General features: G+C 62.0%; 2 protein-coding genes across 2 annotated transcripts; both read right to left on the bottom strand.

Moving 5' to 3' along the window:
* Positions 1–35: 35 nt before the first annotated feature.
* On the bottom strand, positions 36–7,713 carry LOC117650804 (transient-receptor-potential-like protein). Its single transcript, XM_034394405.1, has 17 exons — positions 7,684–7,713; positions 7,349–7,521; positions 7,022–7,259; positions 6,368–6,559; positions 4,530–4,853; positions 4,083–4,317; positions 3,863–3,994; positions 3,537–3,792; positions 3,311–3,444; positions 3,113–3,236; positions 2,834–3,029; positions 2,594–2,755; positions 2,075–2,303; positions 1,595–1,791; positions 1,239–1,512; positions 598–1,157; positions 36–161 (listed from the first exon to the last, which is right to left on the bottom strand). Exons 1-17 carry the CDS (start codon positions 7,711–7,713, stop codon positions 36–38), a joined length of 3,582 nt encoding a protein of 1,193 aa, XP_034250296.1.
* Positions 7,714–9,069: 1,356 nt separating this feature from the next.
* Positions 9,070–17,949, bottom strand: LOC117650803 (transient receptor potential protein). The gene is made up of 17 exons (XM_034394404.1): positions 17,843–17,949; positions 17,538–17,747; positions 17,253–17,397; positions 16,734–16,829; positions 16,491–16,633; positions 15,418–15,619; positions 14,871–15,041; positions 12,794–13,028; positions 12,570–12,722; positions 12,336–12,481; positions 12,140–12,246; positions 11,920–12,053; positions 11,721–11,844; positions 11,351–11,546; positions 10,955–11,119; positions 10,617–10,839; positions 9,070–10,422 (listed from the first exon to the last, which is right to left on the bottom strand). The coding sequence occupies exons 2-17, from the start codon at positions 17,702–17,704 to the stop codon at positions 9,326–9,328; spliced, it is 3,504 nt and encodes a 1,167-aa protein (XP_034250295.1). The 5' UTR covers positions 17,705–17,747; positions 17,843–17,949; the 3' UTR covers positions 9,070–9,325.
* Positions 17,950–18,676: the final 727 nt, after the last annotated feature.

The raw sequence follows: 18,676 nt of genomic DNA, 5'->3' as shown, positions 1-18,676 counted from the left end.
AATTTAAGAGAAAACAGTACAGTGAGTTGGGGTGCTCACAGCCAAGCGCCCGCGCGATGCTGATACTTGGTCTTCTTCTCGATGGCGGCGAGGGCTGGCGGCGTGCTGCGGCCGTCCACCTGCGGCACCTGCAGCAGCTCGGTGCTCGGTGAAGTGCTCGGAAACGCCGCCCCAGCCGCCCCAGGGGACGGCGTCGACGCGGCGGCCTTGGCCATCGGCTGCATGAGAGCGAGGCGGTCGGGGGGCGCGGGCCTGGGCGCCGAGGTCTGGGGCGGCCCGGGGGACGCGGGCCTGGGCGCCGAGGTCTGGGGCGGCCCGGGGGACGCGGGCCTGGGCGCCGAGGTCTGGGGTGGCCCGGGGGACGCGGGCCTGGGCGCCGAGGTCTGGGGCGGCCCGGGGGACGCGGGCCTGGGCGCCGAGGTCTGGGCGGCCCGGGGGCGCGGGCCTGGGCGCCGAGGTCTGGGGCGGCCCGGGGGACGCGGGCCTGGGCGCCGAGGTCTGGGGCGGCCCGGGGGGCGCGGGCCTGGGCGCCGAGGTCTGGGGCGGCCCGGGGGACGCGGGACGACTGCCGTCCCTGGAGGACGCTGCCGACTGCACCGTGAAGATGGGGGTGCGCCGTGTGAGCGATCCGGACTGTCTGGCGGCGTCCACGTCGGGCACGTCGGGCACGTCGGGCACCGGGGACGATGCCGCCCAGCCCCGCAGCCCGGCCTCGGCGAACAGGTCTGGCGAGGCGTCGCGGCGTCGCAGGATGGGGTGGGACAGGAACTCCGGCTCCTCGAAGTGCGGCGGCGGCGAGCTGGCCAGGGCAGGTGGCAGATCGTAGTGCTGCGGGGGAAGAGGAGGTGGAGGCGGTGGCGGTGATGGAGTCGACCCTCGCGAACTCGTGGCGCTGTCCCCGGGAGTCGGGGAGGCCTCGGCCTTCACCGCTGTCACGTCGTGAAATGCGCCATGGAGACCGTCGGGAACCTCCTTGGCGCCCACCTCCGTTCCCCGGCTGTCTGCAGAGTGCGGGTGGGCGTGCTCGAGGTCGCCGTCGACGGACTCCACCCGAGGCGTGGCAGGCGCCCGGCGCTTAGTTGACTTGCTCAGTGATCTTCTGCGGACGGACAACCGCTGCAGGGCCGGGCCGGGGCCGTAATCTGCCGTGCTGGTCCCTGCCCAGAGTAGCAAGGAAATGGAGTATGAATCGTCAAGCTTGTTTAGTTAAGCAGAAAACCTCCAATCAAGAGCCCAACCTGCGTCCCCGCGGTCTCCGCCGGCCCGACAGTCCCCGCTGTCGCGGCGCTGCGGCCGCGGCTCGCCCCGCAGCAACTCCCGGAAGTCGCGCGTCCCCGGCAAGGGCGGCATCGGGGAGCTACCGCCGCTCGGGGCGTTGAGGCCCACGGCGCCAGTCTCCTCCGCCAGCCGACGCGCCTCCTCCATGGCGCGCTGCAGGCTCTGCTGGTTCATGAAGGACTCCCGGTTGTGGCAGCGCCCGATCTGCGACGCCTGGCACAGCCCCTGGACGACCTGCGCACAGAGTAGGAGACCTCAGCAAATTGGGCACATAATCCAATGGGGTCTCGGATGGTGGTCGGGTTGGTGGTCGCACCTGGCGCCAGCGCATGGTGCTGGCCTGCAGCACGGCCAGCTTGGCCACCCTGCGGAAGCGCTGCAGCCCCGTCTCGTTCTCCGGCGGCGGCGCCATGATGAGCTGCTCCTCCTCGTCCACCGTCGCCACGGGCGCCACGTGGAAGTCCTTGAGCAGGCGGCGCTCCCACACGCGCTGCCGCTTGTTGCCGGGGGCGTCTGCAACGCGGGGGAGGCGAGGTGGGTTACTTAGTTACTTCCAGTCGATGCTCTGATGCACCAACAGCATCGTGGGCGGGTGCAGCAGGCGGACCCCGACCGCCAATTACCGCGTCAAGGTCCCAGAGCGATTCCACACTGCGTTTCCTCGCTCCGTCCCGCTTGCACCTTCGCGTGACGCCCCGAGTGCGAGAGAGACAGAGCGACGAAAGCCCGGTAGGTCGACAGTGCCGCTGAGCCGCAATCACGACATGAGTCTTCGGGGAATTGGAAAGCCACTTACTCCGGTCGTCCGCCGCCCGCACCGCGCTCACGTCGAAGCCGTTCCTGCTCATGACCTCCAGCAGGTCGCAGCGCAGCGCCGAGATGTCGCCCTTGACTTCGTTGACGTCGTCCTCGGTGACGGGGGCCTCGATGCAGGCGCGGTGCGACTTGGAGACGTGCCGCCACACCAGCGCGCGCATCACGGCCGAGTAGCGGTAGTCCCGCTCGCGCTCCACGCGCTCCTTGCGCTGCGCAGCAAGCACACCCTCAGTACGACACCTTCAGCCAGGACCCCCTGCCCCAAATGCCAAGTGCGGATTAACGCGTTGCACTCCGTTAATTCAAACTCCTATTAGTTTGCGCGGATTTGATGACTTGGATTGGGCTGGTTTGTTTTAAATGAGAAAAATGTGCTGACTGCTGGCCGGAGCCCCTGCGACCGCCAGGGTAGACCAGCCCGTTGCGGCGCCCTGTGCGTGGGGTTGCCTACCCAGCGCTCCGCAGGCGCTCGCGGCCAGGCGGAGCGGCGGCGGCGTACCTTGGTGGACATCCTCCGCAGTCCGGACTTGGGGCGCAAGAGGCGCATGATCCTCTTGGGGGTGGGGAAGATGTTGAAGGGCGGCGGCAGCGTGGCGCCCTGCTCGAAGTACGACATCCAGAGCCTCGTCCGGGCGAACTTCCACTCCGTGTCCGAGCGTTCCTTTTGGAAGAGTCAGGGCAGGGAGCTGGTCAAGGACTCGCCGAAACGGAAAGACTCTGGCATTTTGTTTGGATGTACCTCGATCATGGCGTACGAGTTGGACATCATGGCGATGAGGAGGTTCAGCAGCACGATCACGTTGATGACGGAGTACGAGCCGAACATGAGCAGCCCCCAGAAGCGCGTGTACTGCTTGATGCCGGTCAGCTCGAAGGAGTCGATGCCCACGTTGCCGAAGCTCGCCCAGAACAAGGACTGCGACGCCTCGAACAGGCTGGAAACACGCCGTACTTGGTGAAGCACTCGCTCTACCGACACAGGCGCACGACGGACACGCTCTAAAGCACGGCGGGCTACTTTGCGAAGCTGCGCCACTTGGTGCACGAGTCGGCGTGCTCCTCCCAGTTGGCTCGGCCGTCGGGGAGGCTGAAGCAGCGTCGGCGCTCCAGCTCGGCGAAGTACCACAGCAGCTGGTTCATCCCTGGAGCGGCGAAAAGAAAACTTATTGACCGGAGCCACAAGCTGAACGGGCAAAATAGGGCCAAATGGACTTACCGCAGGCGAAGGCGAAGAGGACAAGACTGTAGATGAAGAGGAACTTGACGATGTCGTTCACCATGCGGCCCAGCGAGATCTGCAGCGGTCCGAGGTGAGGGTTTATCGAGAACAGGTGCACCAGCTTGAGGGCGCTGCGGGACAAAAAACATTGCCATTGTTGTCGCCGAATCCGCCTTATTGCAGCACGTCGGAGGAATGCCTGCGCCCTGCCGCTCTGCCCTGCCTGAGAATGTTGGCCGCCGCGAACACGCCGTCGCCCACGAGCTGCGGGTCGAACTCGGACCAGCGCTCGCGCGGCACGAAGGCGCTCTGGGGGTCGGCGGCCACCTCGCGGCGCTGCTGCACGAAGGCGGCGGCGCGGAACACGAAGCACAGCACGTACAGCAGGTTGCGCGAGAAGTCGATGAAGTTCCACAGGTTGCGCAGGTAGCGCCGCATGCCCTCGCGCAGCATCTCCGCCGTCTCCTCCCAGATGAAACCTGCACCGGAAGGCACTGATGAAGTTCGTGTCCGCCTGGGTGTCCTCGTCCCAAACGGACAAACACGCACCCAGCACGTACACCGCCACGACCCACTCCAGGGGCGTGGGCGCGTTGCCGCGCTGGCGCTCCATGACGTCCTCGCCGTGGAAGAAGGCCATGATCTTGACGTCGATCCGCTGCGACACCAGAATCAGGACCACTGCAACCAACAGGATACCGCAGTTAGAGTAGCCTGGGGCTGGACCATCCAATCGATGGCGAGCCTTGAGCCCTTGGCGGGCGCTTACGCAGGAAGAAGAGGTAGGAGGAGGCGTGCAGCAGGAACTTGATGAAGGGCTTGCGCACGTGGCGGCCGAGGCGCGAGTCGGGCGCCACCATGTACACGGTGCAGTACAGCGGGAAGAGCAGCGCGATGACGGCCAGGTCCTGGGCCTTGCCCACCATGCTCTTGCGCCGGAAGCCGGGCAGGCCCTCGTACCACAGCGCGGCCAGCAGCTGCTGCACCTTGGGGTGCGCCACGAACTGCAAGCAGAAGGCCGTGTTCACCGCGAGCAGCCTCGCCTCGCGCCAACATGCACGCCCTTGTCTTCTACTCACAAAGCACCCAGAGCGAGATTTTACATCATTCAATGGCTATGTGAGTATTGCTATCAGTGTCGTCGCCTGCTCGAATGACCAACTAAATTTATGTTCAGTACGGTGGTTCCCATTCCTCAGTCACACCTTTACGGTACCTTCTTCTGCTTGTACAGGATGGCCAGCTCTAGGCGGGCCAGCTTCATGTGCTCGCCGTCCTCGTACGGCGGGCTGTTGGGGTCGTGGTTCAGGATGACGGCCAGCTCGGTGGAGGAGCGGATCTGCTGCAGCAGGTCGACGGCGAACTGCTGGCAGCTCTTTCGCAGCTCCAGGTAGTCGGCGCGCGACTCGGGCTCCGCCGTGGCCAGCTCGCGCAGCTCCCAGGACAGCTGGAAGGTGGTGAGCAGCGGGTCGGCGGAGGACAGCGCCATGAGCGACGGGCTGGACAGCGCGCGGTACTCCGACAGCCGGGCCGCCGAGTGCTGCGGCGGCAAAAGGGCTGCTCAGTCACGGGGGTGGACAGGGCCAAGGGGCAGCTTGGGGACAGCACCACGAGGCCACCCACTCTCTGCGGTAGACAGCGCCATGCGCCAGTGTGCCAGTCTCGGCATCGGACAGGGCCAAGGGGCAGCTTGGGGACAGCGGCATGAGGCCACCCACTCTCTGCGGTGGACAGCGCCATGCGCCAGTGTGCCAGTCTCGGCATCGGACAGGGCCAAGGGGCAGCTTGGGGACAGCGGCACGAGGCCACCCACTCTCTGCGGTGGACAGCGCCATGCGCCAGTGTGCCAGTCTCGGCATCGGACAGGGCCAAGGGGCAGCTTGGGGACAGCGGCATGAGGCCACCCACTCTCTGCGGTGGACAGCGCCATGCGCCAGTGTGCCAGTCTCGGCATCGGACAGCGCCATGCGCCAGAAGGCTACCCAGTCGGAGCGACCCAGTCTCTCAGTAAAAAGAATCGTGGCGGTCGAGGCGGTTTTGTGGAACATCGCAATAAGGCTGGTATGTATGTGTGTGTGTGTGTGAGAGAGAGAGAGAGAGAGAGAGAGAGAGAGAGAGAGAGAGAGAGAGAGAGAGAGAGAGAGAGAGAGAGAGAGAGAGAGAGAGAGAGAGAGAGGTCCACGTATGACGTGCATTCGCGCGGAAAGAGGAAAAGGCGAGCTCGGCCAGGAAATGAAACTAATAAGTGCGTCTGCGCCGGTCTGCTCCCTGCGGACTGTGGGCTGCGGTCAGGGATTCGAGCGGTTTGAAGCAAGCGATGGTGCTGCCCAGCGAAGCGTGAATTCCTTCGCTAATTTATTGTGGGGCCAGCCTTGCATTGTTTCATCTTTCCTCAAGAAAAGAAATTAATGAAACTAGAGAGGGCGCACGCGTGGGCCGAGGCGTGGCCAAGGCGTGGCCGGAGCATGGCCGCGGCGAAAGGCGAGGCGGAAGGCGAGGCGGAAGGCGAGGCGGAAGGCGAGGCGGAAGGCGAGGCGGAAGGCGAGGCGGAAGGCGAGGCGGAAGGCGAGGCGGAAGGCGAGGCGGAAGGCGAGGCGGAAGGCGAGGCGGAAGGCGAGGCGGAAGGCGAGGCGGAAGGCGAGGCGGAAGGCGAGGCGGAAGGCGAGGCGAAGGCGAGGCGGAAAAGGGGAGGCGGAAGGCGAGGCGGAAGGCGAGGCGGAAGGCGAGGCGGAAGGCGAGGCGGAAGGCGAGGCGGAAGGCGAGGCGGAAGGCGAGGCGGAAGGCGAGGCGAAAGGCGAGGCGGAAGGCGAGGCGGAAGGCGAGGCGGAAGGCGAGGCGGAAGGCGAGGCGGAAGGCGAGGCGGAAGGCGAGGCGGAAGGCGAGGCGGAAGGCGAGGCGGAAGGCGAGGCGGAAGGCGAGGCGGAAGGCGAGGCGGAAGGCGAGGCGAAGGCGAGGCGGAAGGCGAGGCGGAAGGCGAGGCGGAAGGCGAGGCGGAAGGCGAGGCGGAAGGCGAGGCGGAAGGCGAGGCGAAAGGCGAGGAAGGCGAAAGGGCACCTGCAGGGAGTCCTCGCGCTGCTCGCGCAGGCACGTGTCGCAGCCGCACTTGACGTCGTGCGGCATGGGCAGCGTGGCGCCGCGGTCCAGCAGGATCTTGAGGATCTCGTAGTTGTTGCGGTGCGCGGCCAGGATGAGCGGCGTGATGTCCGGCGTGAACATGGCCACGTTCCAGTCCACCTTCTCCCAGCTCTGCGACCCGACAGAAGGAACAGGCTTCACTTAGAGGCTAGGACGAATTTCGGCAGGTCGGACAAAAAGAGGTCGTACAAACGATGTTCTCCGGAGTAAGGTCATATGGAAGATAGGTCTGCGCAACCGAGATGCATGCTGGGAGACCTATCTTCCATATGACCTTACTCCGGAGGGGGTGACGTGATTCGCGGATGGAAGGCCGCTGAAAGTCACCACAAAACACGAGGTGTCTGCGTTACGACCCAAACACTTTCTGCCAATAGCATACACCCGAGGCAGGGCATAAGACAGAAAAATCTTTCGGCCAGCACGCTGCGGGTGTACGATCAGCAAAGAGTTCAGCCCAAAACACGACAGCCGTCTTCATTTCGGTCAGCCAAACCCCAACCGCGGCAACCGGGTAGGAAACGGTCAGGTTCGAGCCCCACTCGCTGAGAACCTGTTGCTGCCACGACTCACGTAAGGCTCGCCCTCTTTGTGCACCAGCTCCTCGTGCTCCAGGAGCAGCTCCACCACCTCCACGAAGCCGGCGTCGATGGCGATGAGCAGCGCGTCCCCGGTGGCCACGCCCATCACCACCAGCAGCTGCACCATGTCCAGCTGCTCGTTGTCGATGGCCAGCGAGAGCGCGCCGCGCCCCAGCGGGTCCACGCAGTTCACGTTCAGCGACTTGGTGCGCTCGGCCCGCTGGATGATCCTGCCAGAAAGAGAGGATTCTGTGGAGGCAAGTCTCAACATTTCGTCACATCCGCAGAGCAACGCATTGCCATGGCACCGGCCCGATACCTGCGCACTGCGGCGATGTCGCCCCTCTCGACGGCCAGGAGGTAGCGCTTCTCCTCCAGGCTGAGGGGCCTCGGCAGGTTGGGCATGTGGATGGTGCGGGGCTTGGGCTTGTCCTGCGCCGCGGATGCCGCCGCGCCGTGCTGCTCGCCGTGCTGCCCGTCGTGCTGCTCCACCTGCACCGCCACGGACCCGCGGCCCTGCGGGTGGCCGCCAAGCCCGGCGACGGCTCCAGCCAGCATCGGCCCGAGCTTGAAAGGTGAGAAGAAAATTAACCACCGAATGCTGTCCGCGAACAGATATAAAAATTTTAGGTCCTTGCTCCCCTAGCTACGTACGCTGGTATTGCTTTTCTTGCGCTGCTCCATATTCACTGCGACGGCGTGGCGGTGCGTGGCGCGGGGTGCCGAAAGGGCGCGCCTTGCCGGGGCTTCTTTCCCAGAAACGCGGAAAGGCACACCTAGCCTAGCCGGCCCAACAGTGGTGTGGGCATGAGGAAAAGCTAATTATTACCAACACAATTTTGGCAGAAAGGAAGACACCGTCCAGCGGCAGGGTTGCCAGTCGCCGACCATCAACTTCGCGCGAGAAAAGATATGAATATTTTTAAAATATATGTTTGTTGTAATTAGTGCCATTTAGCACGTATTGAGAGCGGATTTCGGCGAATGGAATAATGCCCGTGACTCACCCGACATGCGCTTTCCGGTGGTAGTCCGGCCGTCAGGTCCTGCGTGGAAGAGAGGGTTGCGCCAATGGCTGCGCGTGCTGCGAGGGCCGCCACCGCCTGTCCCACATTTATCAACACTCAGTGTTGCTGGTTGGTCGCTCGACTGGCCGGCTGTTGAGTGTCGGAGGGGTGGGGAGCGGAGGCGTTAGGGTTTGAGGGGACTGAGGGGCTTCGGATGAGCCGCCCCAACCCCCTTAGTGCCCCCTCCCCCAACCCCCTCCCCGCTGAGATTACAGATACTGCCTTCGACTCCCTGGTATGCATATACAGGGTGGCCCGCACCTCGCAAAGGCAAGCCTGCCCGCCCGAGCGGCTGCACGACTGTAGACCCCGCCCCGCCCCCCGCCCCGCCCCGCCCCGCCCCGCCGCCTTGAGTTCTACCTCCTCCCAGCCAGGCTCGCGGCACTGCCATGGGGTGGACGGTTCTGAGAGCCGAATCATCCCTCACTGTAACTTTTCAACGAATGCAATCACATTGAGTAAAAAGTGTTGTTTTATCTGCCGACTAGGAGTGACATGAATTAAGGAATTTCAACCATGACTAAATTTTTGACTACTTACTTAATTTTTTGACAGAGCGTCGGGTAAGATTCCTTGGCGCGGTGCCCCGGCGCCAGCCGTTGTAACCTGTTTCAAATCAGCCCAGCAGCAGGGCCAGCAGCAGGGCCAGCGGGCCGGCAGGGCACCTCAGGCAGAAGTTCAAAGGGCACCAAGAGGCACCAAGCGGCACCAAGGCACGGAATACCTGGGACGGACGTCGGGCAACATACGGCCCTCATTTTCTGTTATTGCGACTTTGAGGCTGCCTCGCATGGAATGCAGGGGACATATTTTGCCTCGCTGCTCGAGGGGCTCCCGTAAGAAACTTTATGACTGCACCAGGTAAGTATAAATGTGTGTTGGGGATAGAATGAAGTAATTAATTTTTTGTTGTTGTGCTCCTTTTTTGGGGACCAGTGAGGAAACGAAGGGATTAGGGCATAAACACACTCCACTCCATCAACAACATTTTAATGGTATTTCTACGGAATAACAAACCATGTGAGAAAATGAAAAAGAAACATCACTGTGACACTGATTTTAGAGAAAATTTACAGTGCACGTTTTTATTGCCGGGGACCCAGGTGAAGGTTTCTTTATTGATGAGTACATTCGTGTGTTAAGTGAACACTTAAAATTCGAGTTAAAGTTAACGTGGTGCAGCCGACCACAAGTCTGTCTGTCGCGGTGGTCGATGCAGCGGTGGTCGGTCACAACCAGCCCGTCAGCACCTGTCCGGAGATCTTGGACTTGCCCCCGGGCTTGGTGGGGCCCGCCGTCCGCACCGGTGAGTCCTTCTTCTCTTCCTTCTTTGCGTCCTTCTTCTCGTCCTGCTTGGCGTCGCTGCTGGGGACCGCTGGGGTGGGCGGCCGCGTGGCGCCGGGCGTCTTTGAGTCCTCCTCCTCCTCGGGGATGGGCGTCCTGGACCGGAAGTCCTGCTTCACGCTGCTCGCCTTGCCTAGCGTGTCCTTGGCGGCGGTGGTGTCCGTGGCGGTGTCCTTGGCGGCGTCCTTGGCGGCGGGCTCTGCGGCCGTGGCGGGGGCGGTGGGTGGAGACGCGGGTGCTGCCGCGGGGGGAGCAGTGACGCTGGTGGTGGGGGCCTCCACCGCGTCCGGGGGCGTGGGCTCGATGTCCACGGTCACGGACTCGGCCTTGGGGGCGTCCTTCTTCAGGCTGCCGATTTGTGACGGCGCCGGCAGCGAGCTCTTGGGGCGCGGCCGGATTATGGAGCCTGGCTGTGACGGCGGCTGCGACGGCGGCTGTGATGGCGGCTGCGACGGTGGCTGCGACGGCGGCTGGGACGTCGTGCCCTTGGCGGCTTTGGGCGGGGACTTGGCCGCGTCGCCCGCCTGCGACGACGCGTCGCCCTCGCCCGCCGCCTCCTTGCTGTCGTACTCCTGCTTGATCTTGCTCATCTTGAACTTGGCGTAGGCGACCCGCGCCGCGGGCGAGACGAGCGACAGCTTGGGGTTGTACTCCACGAGGCGCTCGGGGTCCATGGAGGACAGCGCCTCGCCCTGGTTCTCGATGATGTAGCGGCGCAGGGACTGGCGCGACCGGCGCACGTGGGCCTCGGTCGTGGAGCCGATGGGGTCGCGGGCGATGGTGCTGCGCCGCACCACGGCGTTCCAGTCCTTCTTCTGGGACTGGCTGGACGTGCGACGGCCGATGGCGCGCGCGATCTTGCTGAACACGTCCTTGGGCTCCTTCTCGCTCGAGATGGCGTCCTTCACGATGCCCTCCACCATGCCGATCTGGAAGTCCTTGAGCAGGCGGCGCTCCATGACGCGGCCCTTCTTGCCGGCGACTGCAACAATGAGGTGCCGTCAGAACCCAGAACAACAGCCCAGCCCCCCGGACCGACCGCGGAACTTAAGTGTGCGCGTAAAATCATAGAAGTGTGTACTGAGTACACTCTTTGAGAGTAAACTCTGTGAGCACTAAACTGAGAACTACTGAGGACACACTTAAGCCTCGTGGGGCGTCACCGCCTCTACTTACTGCCCGACTCGTTGGAGTCCACGTTGGGCGTCTTCATGCCGTTGTTGCGGAGGATGTCGATGAGCTCGAAGCGGAGCGTGGAGATGTCCTGGCGGATCTCCATGACGTCATCCTCGGTGATGCCGAACTCGTCGCGCTTGCGCTGCTCCGCCGTGACGTAGCGCCGCACCAGCAGCCGCATCACGGCGTCGTGCCGCTCCTGGGAACGCTCCCGGGTCTTGCTCTGCGCCGTGGCGCCACGCCCATCAAAGCCATTAGTAAGTGAAAAATAAGAAAATAAGAGCAGTAATCGAATTGCTGGGTTGCTGCGACGCGGCGAGGCCCAGGCAGACGCCCACCTTGACGGAGCCGGAGCGCTTCGCCTGCGGCGCCATGCCCAGTGTCTTCTTGATCCACTTGGGCGTAGGGGCCATGTTGAAGGGCGGCGGCAGCGTGCCGCCCTCCTCGAAGTACGACATCCACAAGTGCGAGCGTGCGAACTTCCACTCCGTGTCGGACCGTTCCTGGGAAGCGGCAGAGTGAAAGGATGTCGGTATATGGTCACACTGAGCCAAAGACGAACCGCTATTTTTGGCGAGCGAGGGGTTTTCTTCTCCCCTTCCACTTGCCCTTCACAAAAGCCTTCTGGGTAGCCAGCCTGCGATGCTTTCCGCCAGTAAGTACGACAAAGGGGCCACAGAAAAAGCCTTGAGACGGCTGCGCCACTGATATCAACCGACCCTGTGCCGACTCACCGAAATGATTTGGTACGAGTTGGACATCATGGCGATGAGCATGTTGAGCAGCACGATGATGTTGATGACGGAGTACGAGCCGAACATGAGCATGGCCCAGAAGCGCGTGAAACTCTTGATGCCCTGCAGCTCGAACGCCATCAGGTCCACGAGGCCGAAGCTGGCCCAGAACAGGGATTGTGACGTCTCGAACAGACTGGGAAAGTCGGGAACATTAGGCATTGCTTACTGTGTGCAGCAAGTTGTTATTTCAAGAGCATTTTTTGCCTCGCCTCACACTAATGCAAAACTATTTCGAGAACATCTATCTATGCAGGGCAATATGCTTTCGGATTATAATTTCTGTGTTTTTTTTTTTTTTTCAGTGTACTTTGCGAAGCGACGCCAGATGGCGCAGGCCTTCTCGTTGTTGTCGAAGTCCGGCGAGCCGTCCGGCAGGTGGTAGCACTTCTTCATCTCCAGCTCCGCGTAGTACCAGAGCAGCTGGTTCAAGCCTGCGGCAGAGTGGAGGAATCAGGTTGCTTGTCCGTTCAGGCGCCATCGTTCTGCGAGACGCGATCGGGACGCACCGCAGCCAAAGGCGAACAGGACCAGCGTGTAGATGCAGAAGAACTTCATGATGTCGATGATCATTCGGCCGAGGGAGATTTGCAGCGGCCCCAAGTGAGGGTTCACACTAAATATGTGCACCAGCTTGAGAAAACTGAGGACACAGAAACGCATGAATCGTGGTGCTTCGCAAGTTTGTTTTTGAGTATTCGCAAGTTTCCTTCGCCGAAGGATGTGTACCTGAAAATCATCCCGGCTGCGAATGCGCCCTCGGACAGCAGCATGGGGTCGAAGGGATCCCAGGCCTCTCGAGGGTAGTAAGGGTTCAAGCCATTCCACAGGTCCACCTGAAAATGGAGAGAGCCGAGGTGAGAAACACTGAGAAACACTGACGGCCCGGATCTACGCCTTGCTCCTTAGAAACATTTTGAGCAACCTTGACCAGCCACCAAGAAACTGCTCTGAGGAAGATCCATGTCACGTAGAAGCAGTTCGTACAAAAATCTACGATGTTCCAAAGATCGCTGATGTACTCCAAAAGGCCTTCCTGGTAGAGGGAGCACATTTCGTTCCAAACTAAACCTGAAAAGAAAAAAAACCACAAATATTAATTTTTTTGAAAGCATTCTCTTACTGCAGAACTATCATTCGAGTCAGTTGAAATACGTACTAAAAACGTAAAAAATGACACCGAACTCGACGATTCCGGGCAGGGAGCCCCTCTCGCGTCGCTTCCAGTCGGCCAGGATCTCCTGCATCCAGTCGGGGCCGAACCACTCCATGACGAGGTACTCGAGCCGTTGCGACGCCAGCGCCAGCAGCACTGCGGGCAGAGAACACTGCGGCACCTGCGGCGTGCGACGTGCAAACAACTAGGAGGGGCGGTCCACCTACTGAGGAAGAACGCGTAGGACGCCGAGTGGCAGATGAACTTGACGAAGGGCTTCTTCATGAACTGGCCCTTCTCCGAGTAGGGGGCGAACATGTAGATGGTGGACAGCACGGGGAACATGGCGCCCAGCTTGCCCACCTCGATGAGCTGGCCCACCATGGACTTCCGGCGGAAGCCGGGCAGCCCGTCGTACCAGATGGCCGCCAGCAGCTGCTGCACGTTGGGGTGGGCCACGAACTGCAACACACCGGGGCGGGCCGAGACGGACCGGGACGGACCGGGACGGCCGGCGGGGGGCGCAGAGTCAGTGGTGCTTTGAAGTCAGTGTCGCTTCTGGGAGCGCGTCACCCTGGTACGAAGGGTAGTCCGTTCCCCAGCCCGCGACGGACACCCCCCCGAAACACGTTCACTCCGAAGGAAGGGATGGGAAATCGCGGCAAGTGACGAGAACACCGTTCTCGTTCGGTAGCGAACGAGCTAAGGTCATATGGACGTCCATATTGACCTTACCCCCCACTGAGATTCCAAACGCTATGTGTATAGCACGAATGGTGCAATGCAGCATGAGGAAGTGCAGGCGAGGAACAGAGCAAACGCTTCCGTAAATGGGTTACTCGACTGGGGCCCTTTGGAATTCGAATCCGTGATGGAGCGGCCCTTCGGCGAGCCCCTCGCGAGGGGCCGCTCCATCACGGATTCGAATTCCAAAGGGCCCCAGTCGAGTACACCACTTACGGAAGCGTTTGCTCTGTTCCCCGCCTGCACTTCCTCCTGCAGTGCGCCCCCCACGTGCACCCCGCGCCTCTTTCTCTCTCCCTCTCTCCCTGATCCGTGCTGCCGTCGCCATGGCAACCAGGCTCGGCGCGTGGGAGCGTGGGGCCCGGCGGCGGGGGGGCTTGCACAACGCCAAAGGCGGGTCCGGGCCGGGACGGCCCACGGCTGGGCCGGCACTTTAATGATGGGGTGACGCACTCAATCTCGGAAATGTCGCAAGCGAAACCCACTTGTCAGAAGAGGAGGGCCACATTACATACACATTCAGGCGCGGTTTAAGGAGCTCCCGACAGGGAGGGCGATTGTGTATATTTTGCCTGCCTAACAGTGGTGCTGTGATGCTGGTTGCCTACTACGTATCAGGCGTTTAGGTACGCGAAACCGAGATGCATGGTAGGAGACCGGGCAAGCCGGCAGGTAGGCTGGCAGGCAGGCTAGCAGGCAGGCTGGCAGGTAGGCGGTCCTCCGCTGCAGCCGGCGACGGATTCGGGAGGGATCAGATCAACCAGTTGCCGGGCTCCCAGCATGCTTCTCTGTTGCGCCGACCTGTCTGCCATATGACCTTTACTTCACTCCCCTCCCCCTCTAAACCGCGCCTGTACACAAAATGCCAGAACGAGTTTGCTTTATCGGGCCTATTTCATTGAAGCCGGTTTGCAGACACCTTGTGACACTGATGCGGCGCCTATCCGCTCTCAAAATCTCGGCTTTTAAAAGTCGTGAAAACGACGATAAATGCTGATTTTTACGGATGAGCGGCTCTGGATCCCCGGGGCCGTGCCCGGCCCCATCACAGCTCAGTCCAGCGCATCATCGGGGCACATCACCCTAGTCGGGCCCCCGCGTCGCTGCTGCGCTGTGGCGGGAACAGCGTGCCGCACTGCGCGTCACTGCGCGTCACTGCGCGGCGCTGCACCGCCCCGGGCAGGACAGTGACACGGCAGGCCTGCTTGTCGGCCCTTTGCGCTAGTGTAGCGCCGCTAAACAGTGTGGGGCTGGTTGGGGCCGTACCATTCAAGTCTCACCGTACATAAACCTTGAAAGTGTAAGGCCCACAGTCCTACTACACTGTGAAAATTTGAGTTGTCACTTGATGACAATTTCAAGGCTAATTTTCCTTACAAGGATGTCATCAAAACAATTGATTACATTCTTGTGGCGCCATGAGACAAGTATAGGAGCTTTGACGAAAATGTCATCAATTTGTGACGAGATTATCATCATTTTAAAGTGTTGAAAATAACCACGACTTGGTCATAAAGTGACAACGTATTTTCACAGTGATGCAGCCCGAGATTCATTCACCTGCTTCTGCTTGTACTTGATGGCGAGCTTGAGGCGCTCCAGCGTCTGCCGCTCGCCGGGCTCCCAATTCTCCCCCGTGGGGTTGTAGTTGAGCATGATCTCCAGCTCGTTGGAGGTGCGCGCCTGGTCCATCAGCGAGGTGACGAACGTCTGGCAGACACCTCGCATCTCCTGCACAGCGAAGTAACGCACTCAGCGACACGAAAATTAAAAGCTTCCTGCCTGGACCAGCTTCGTTGTTTGCTGGACATCCAAATAACTGAATGTCGCCAGAACGAACGCCGCGGAACGCCGCTTCGACAGCAAACAAGTTAGTCAAACAAAGTAAATGTTTACTTTGTTCATCATTTTTAACGAAATGAAAAGTCAAAGCAAACTAACTAGTTTGCTGTGAAGGAAGAAAGTTCGTTCTGACACAAAGCATGAGGAAAAACGGTTTTTCGCAGTCCACAAACCAAGAAACCAAGCTGGGGCGCAACGAAAATTGTATTTTCGGGAGTGGCGACCGTGAAATTTCTGGCGGCGGCGCCGCCGACAGTGTACTCACGTTGTACTCGGCGCGGAACTCAGCCTCCATCTTGGCGAGGCGGCGCAGCTCCCAGGACAGCTCGAAGGAGGTGAGCAGGGGGTCGCGCGAGGACAGGGCGATCAGCGACGGCGCGGACAGGGCGCGGTAGGCGTTGATGCGCGCCTGCGAGTGGCGCAGCGAGTCCAGCGAGCTGGACGAGATGCACTCGTCGCAGCCGCACCTGCACAAAACGTTCTCAAATTTCAAACATACAGCCCGTAATCGGCCCGCTCGTTCTCTCTCTCTCTCTCTCTCTCTCTCTCTCTCTCTCTCTCTCTCTCTCTCTCTCTCTCTCTCTCTCTCTCTCTCTCTCTCTCTCTGCCGTGTTTATCGCGTAGCTTGATCCGACTTGATCCGTTTTCCTGGTCTTGACATGCGAGCAGCCAGCAGCGCGGTGGTATTCAGGAAAATTGACACCCGGGCGCTACCGCTGTCTGGTTGCAGTCGGACTATCACAACCTGACCCTGACCCTGGCCTTGGCGCCTCGGGGGGAGACCGTGCAAACTCCACTCCACCGGGGAAGACTAGACAGTGAACGCGCAGCCGCCGGGGAAGACTGAGCTATCTCGCATTCTTTCCGGCAAGAGATAGCCTAGTCTCCCACGGGGATGTCAGCGAGTCGAACAATTTCAGAGCAGGGGGCGTTGTCAGCCGGGCGCCTCAACAAACCAAAGTCCCTGCTTTTTTCCCTTTTCGTGTCGCAATGACGCGATTCTGGGTACGAGTTCCTCTTATTTCAACAGGAAAACCAACCAGAACTCTGTGGCATTGCGGGGAAGCCGCGATCCTAATAGTGCGGCGGCTGTCTGTATAAAACGAAATGCCACGATTGCAAAAAGTCGATTTCAAGTGTGAAGCGGCTTGTCCTAACGAGGAATAGTCGTGTTGGCGGATCACAGTCCAGCACGTACCATGCGCGCCGCAGCGATCCACCCAGTTCAGACACGCCCCTACTAATTTTTTTTTGAAAGACTCTATAACTCCTCTCACATTCCGAGTGGATCTTTTCTTGTTTTTTTGCGTGTCTTCGGTGTCCTTTTTGGGTGCTCACCTCACGTCGTGGGGCATGGGCAGGGTGGCCCCTCGGTCCAGCAGGATCTTGAGGATCTCGTAGTTGTTCATGTGCGCGGCCAGGATGAGCGGCGTGATGTCCGGCGTGAAGGTGGACGAGGACCGGTCCACGGCCTCCCAGCTCTGCACACAGTAAAGACACAGCGACAGTGCGCGGTTCCACGTTGTCGCCGAAACGGAAGCCGCGAAGCCGGCGCGAAGACGGCGGAGTGGAGCCGCTTACGTAGGGCTGGCCCTGCACGTGGATCTTCTCCTCCCACTCGAGCAGCATCTCCACGGCCTCCACGTACTCCTCCTTGATGGCGTGCAGCAGCGCGTCCTGCGGCAAAGCAAGCCTTTGAAACGGCAGAGTGCAGCAGGGCGATTCCAAAGCAGTGCTCTCTCGCATCGCTGCGGACACTGTCCGGACAGCCCCACGAGTGCGAGAGAGACAGAGCGACGAGAGCGCTGTTCGGAGTCAGCCTGCAGGGCGCGGGATCGTTACCGTTTTTCTCCGGCCGCGACGAGGCAAACTCGCTCGGATCAGAGCGGGCGGGGCCGCGCCGCGGAACAAGGGCAAAGGGCGGGGCGGCGAGGCCGCGACGCGAGGCCCTGATTTGGGATGCAGGGACGGTGCGGTGCGCGACGCCGCGGCGCCTCAGCGAGTGTGGCGACGCCGGGGTGAGGACCCGGAAGGGGGCGCCTGCCGGCCGGCCAGCAGCGGCCTAGGTGTCTGCCCGGAAAGTAGCCGCACCCAACGCACCTTGACTTTGATGTTGAACTCGAGCAGCAGCCGCATCAGCTCCGCGTTCTCGTTCTCGATGGCGGCGATGAGCGCGGACCGGTCCAGCGGGTCCACGCAGTTGATGTTGAGCTGCTCCGGTTTGTCTTTGTACTCCTCGAGCAGTCTGCCGCACACAAAGCGAAGCCCACATCGGCGTATTTTAATTTGGGCGTGGGCGCAGGGACTCAGCGCAGGGAGTCGGCGCAGTTTGTCAACTTTGTGGGCGAGCTATGTGAGCCGTCTGATGTTGACTCGCTGACATACTTCCTGACAGTGGCGACGTCGCCCCGCTCGGCCAGCAGAAGGAAGCGCTTCTCGAGCGAGGAGAGCGAGAACTCGCTGCTCATGGGCTGCAGGGACTGCTGCGACGTGGAAGAGCCCACGTTGCTCTTGCTGCCCAGCAAGTCCTGCCGCGACTCCCCCGCCATCATGGTGAGGCCGGGGCTGGCCGCGCTAGGCGCGCCTCACGCCGCACTGTGAAGTGTAAGTGTGACGATGCAGTACCCGCGTTGCAATGCTTGGATTGGCCGCCCCAAGACCAGGGTCTCGGTCACGGGGTTCGCACTCACCGGAAAAGGAGAGCCAAAGGGACAGTCCCCTCGGCTACTGTAGTGAGGTGACGGCGGCGCCCCGTCGTCGCCCTGGTGCTGTTGGACCGGCGACGGCCGGCGCGCCGTGCAGCATGGCCAGCAGCTCGGCCTGCAGCGCGGCCTGCAGCGCGGCCTGCAGCTCGGCCTGCAGCTCGGCCTGCAGCTCGGCCTGCAGCTCGGCCTGCAGCTCGGCCTGCAGCGCAGCCTGTAGGTTGGCGGACAGGACTGCAGCAACCGCGTGCCAGCCTCGCTACACCGACCGCCGCGCGACCACCTCAAGCGGGACGAGCAGGGACAAGCCCAGGGCACCGAACTGTCCGCCGCGCCCCGCCCTGCCGCGTGCGCCCCGCCCCGCCCCACCCCACCGCCCCTTGCCAGGCCCCGCCGGGCCAAGAGGCCGGATCAGGGTGCGAGCTCCCGAGGGGGAGGCACCCACAAGCCATAGAACGACACGGTGCGGCTTCCTCGACGCCGTGGTCGAGGCGGCCGTGTTCAGCACCGCGCCGGCGCCCCTGCCCGCCCCAGCCCCAGGGCCCACCCCCGGGGCCACCCCCGGGGCGCAGCGCCGCACCGGGGCTCCCATCCACCGGCAGAAGTCAGCGCGTTTTGCAGCCGGAGGGAGGGTCAGCCGTCAGCCGCGGTCAGCTCACTGATTAGCAGTCTCGTGCCGCGTGCGTGCACGCAGCATGGCTGTGGCTAAGGCTGGGGGCGGCGCCGACCTTCGCGGCGGGGTGTGGGCGGCGGGCGGCGGGCGGCGGGCTTCGGCGGGTGCGGCGGGTGCGGCGGGCGGCGGGCGGCGGGCGGCGGGCGGCG

The sequence above is a fragment of the Thrips palmi genome, unplaced genomic scaffold (assembly GCF_012932325.1).
Source record: "Thrips palmi isolate BJ-2018 unplaced genomic scaffold, TpBJ-2018v1 HiC_scaffold_5, whole genome shotgun sequence".
NCBI classification, from domain to species: domain Eukaryota; kingdom Metazoa; phylum Arthropoda; class Insecta; order Thysanoptera; family Thripidae; genus Thrips; species Thrips palmi.
Note: the sequence above shows the minus strand (reverse complement) of the source record. Positions and strands in the feature narration are given on the sequence as shown.

Excerpts from the sequence above, each read along its gene's own strand:
- LOC117650804 (XM_034394405.1), bottom strand. The coding sequence starts at position 7,713 with ATGGAGCAGCGCAAGAAAAGCAATACCAGC. Across the intron at positions 3,995-4,082 it reads CTCCTACCTCTTCTTCCTGC|TGGTCCTGATTCTGGTGTCG; the intron begins GTAAGCGCCCGC and ends TGTTGGTTGCAG. Across the intron at positions 3,793-3,862 it reads CGTGGCGGTGTACGTGCTGG|GTTTCATCTGGGAGGAGACG; the intron begins GTGCGTGTTTGT and ends CTTCCGGTGCAG.
- LOC117650803 (XM_034394404.1), bottom strand. The coding sequence starts at position 17,704 with ATGATGGCGGGGGAGTCGCGGCAGGACTTGCTGGGCAGCAAGAGCAAC. Across the intron at positions 17,398-17,537 it reads GACGTCGCCACTGTCAGGAA|ACTGCTCGAGGAGTACAAAG; the intron begins GTATGTCAGCGA and ends TGTGTGCGGCAG. Across the intron at positions 10,840-10,954 it reads AGCGCTCCGGCTCCGTCAAG|AGCAAGACCCGGGAGCGTTC; the intron begins GTGGGCGTCTGC and ends GCCACGGCGCAG.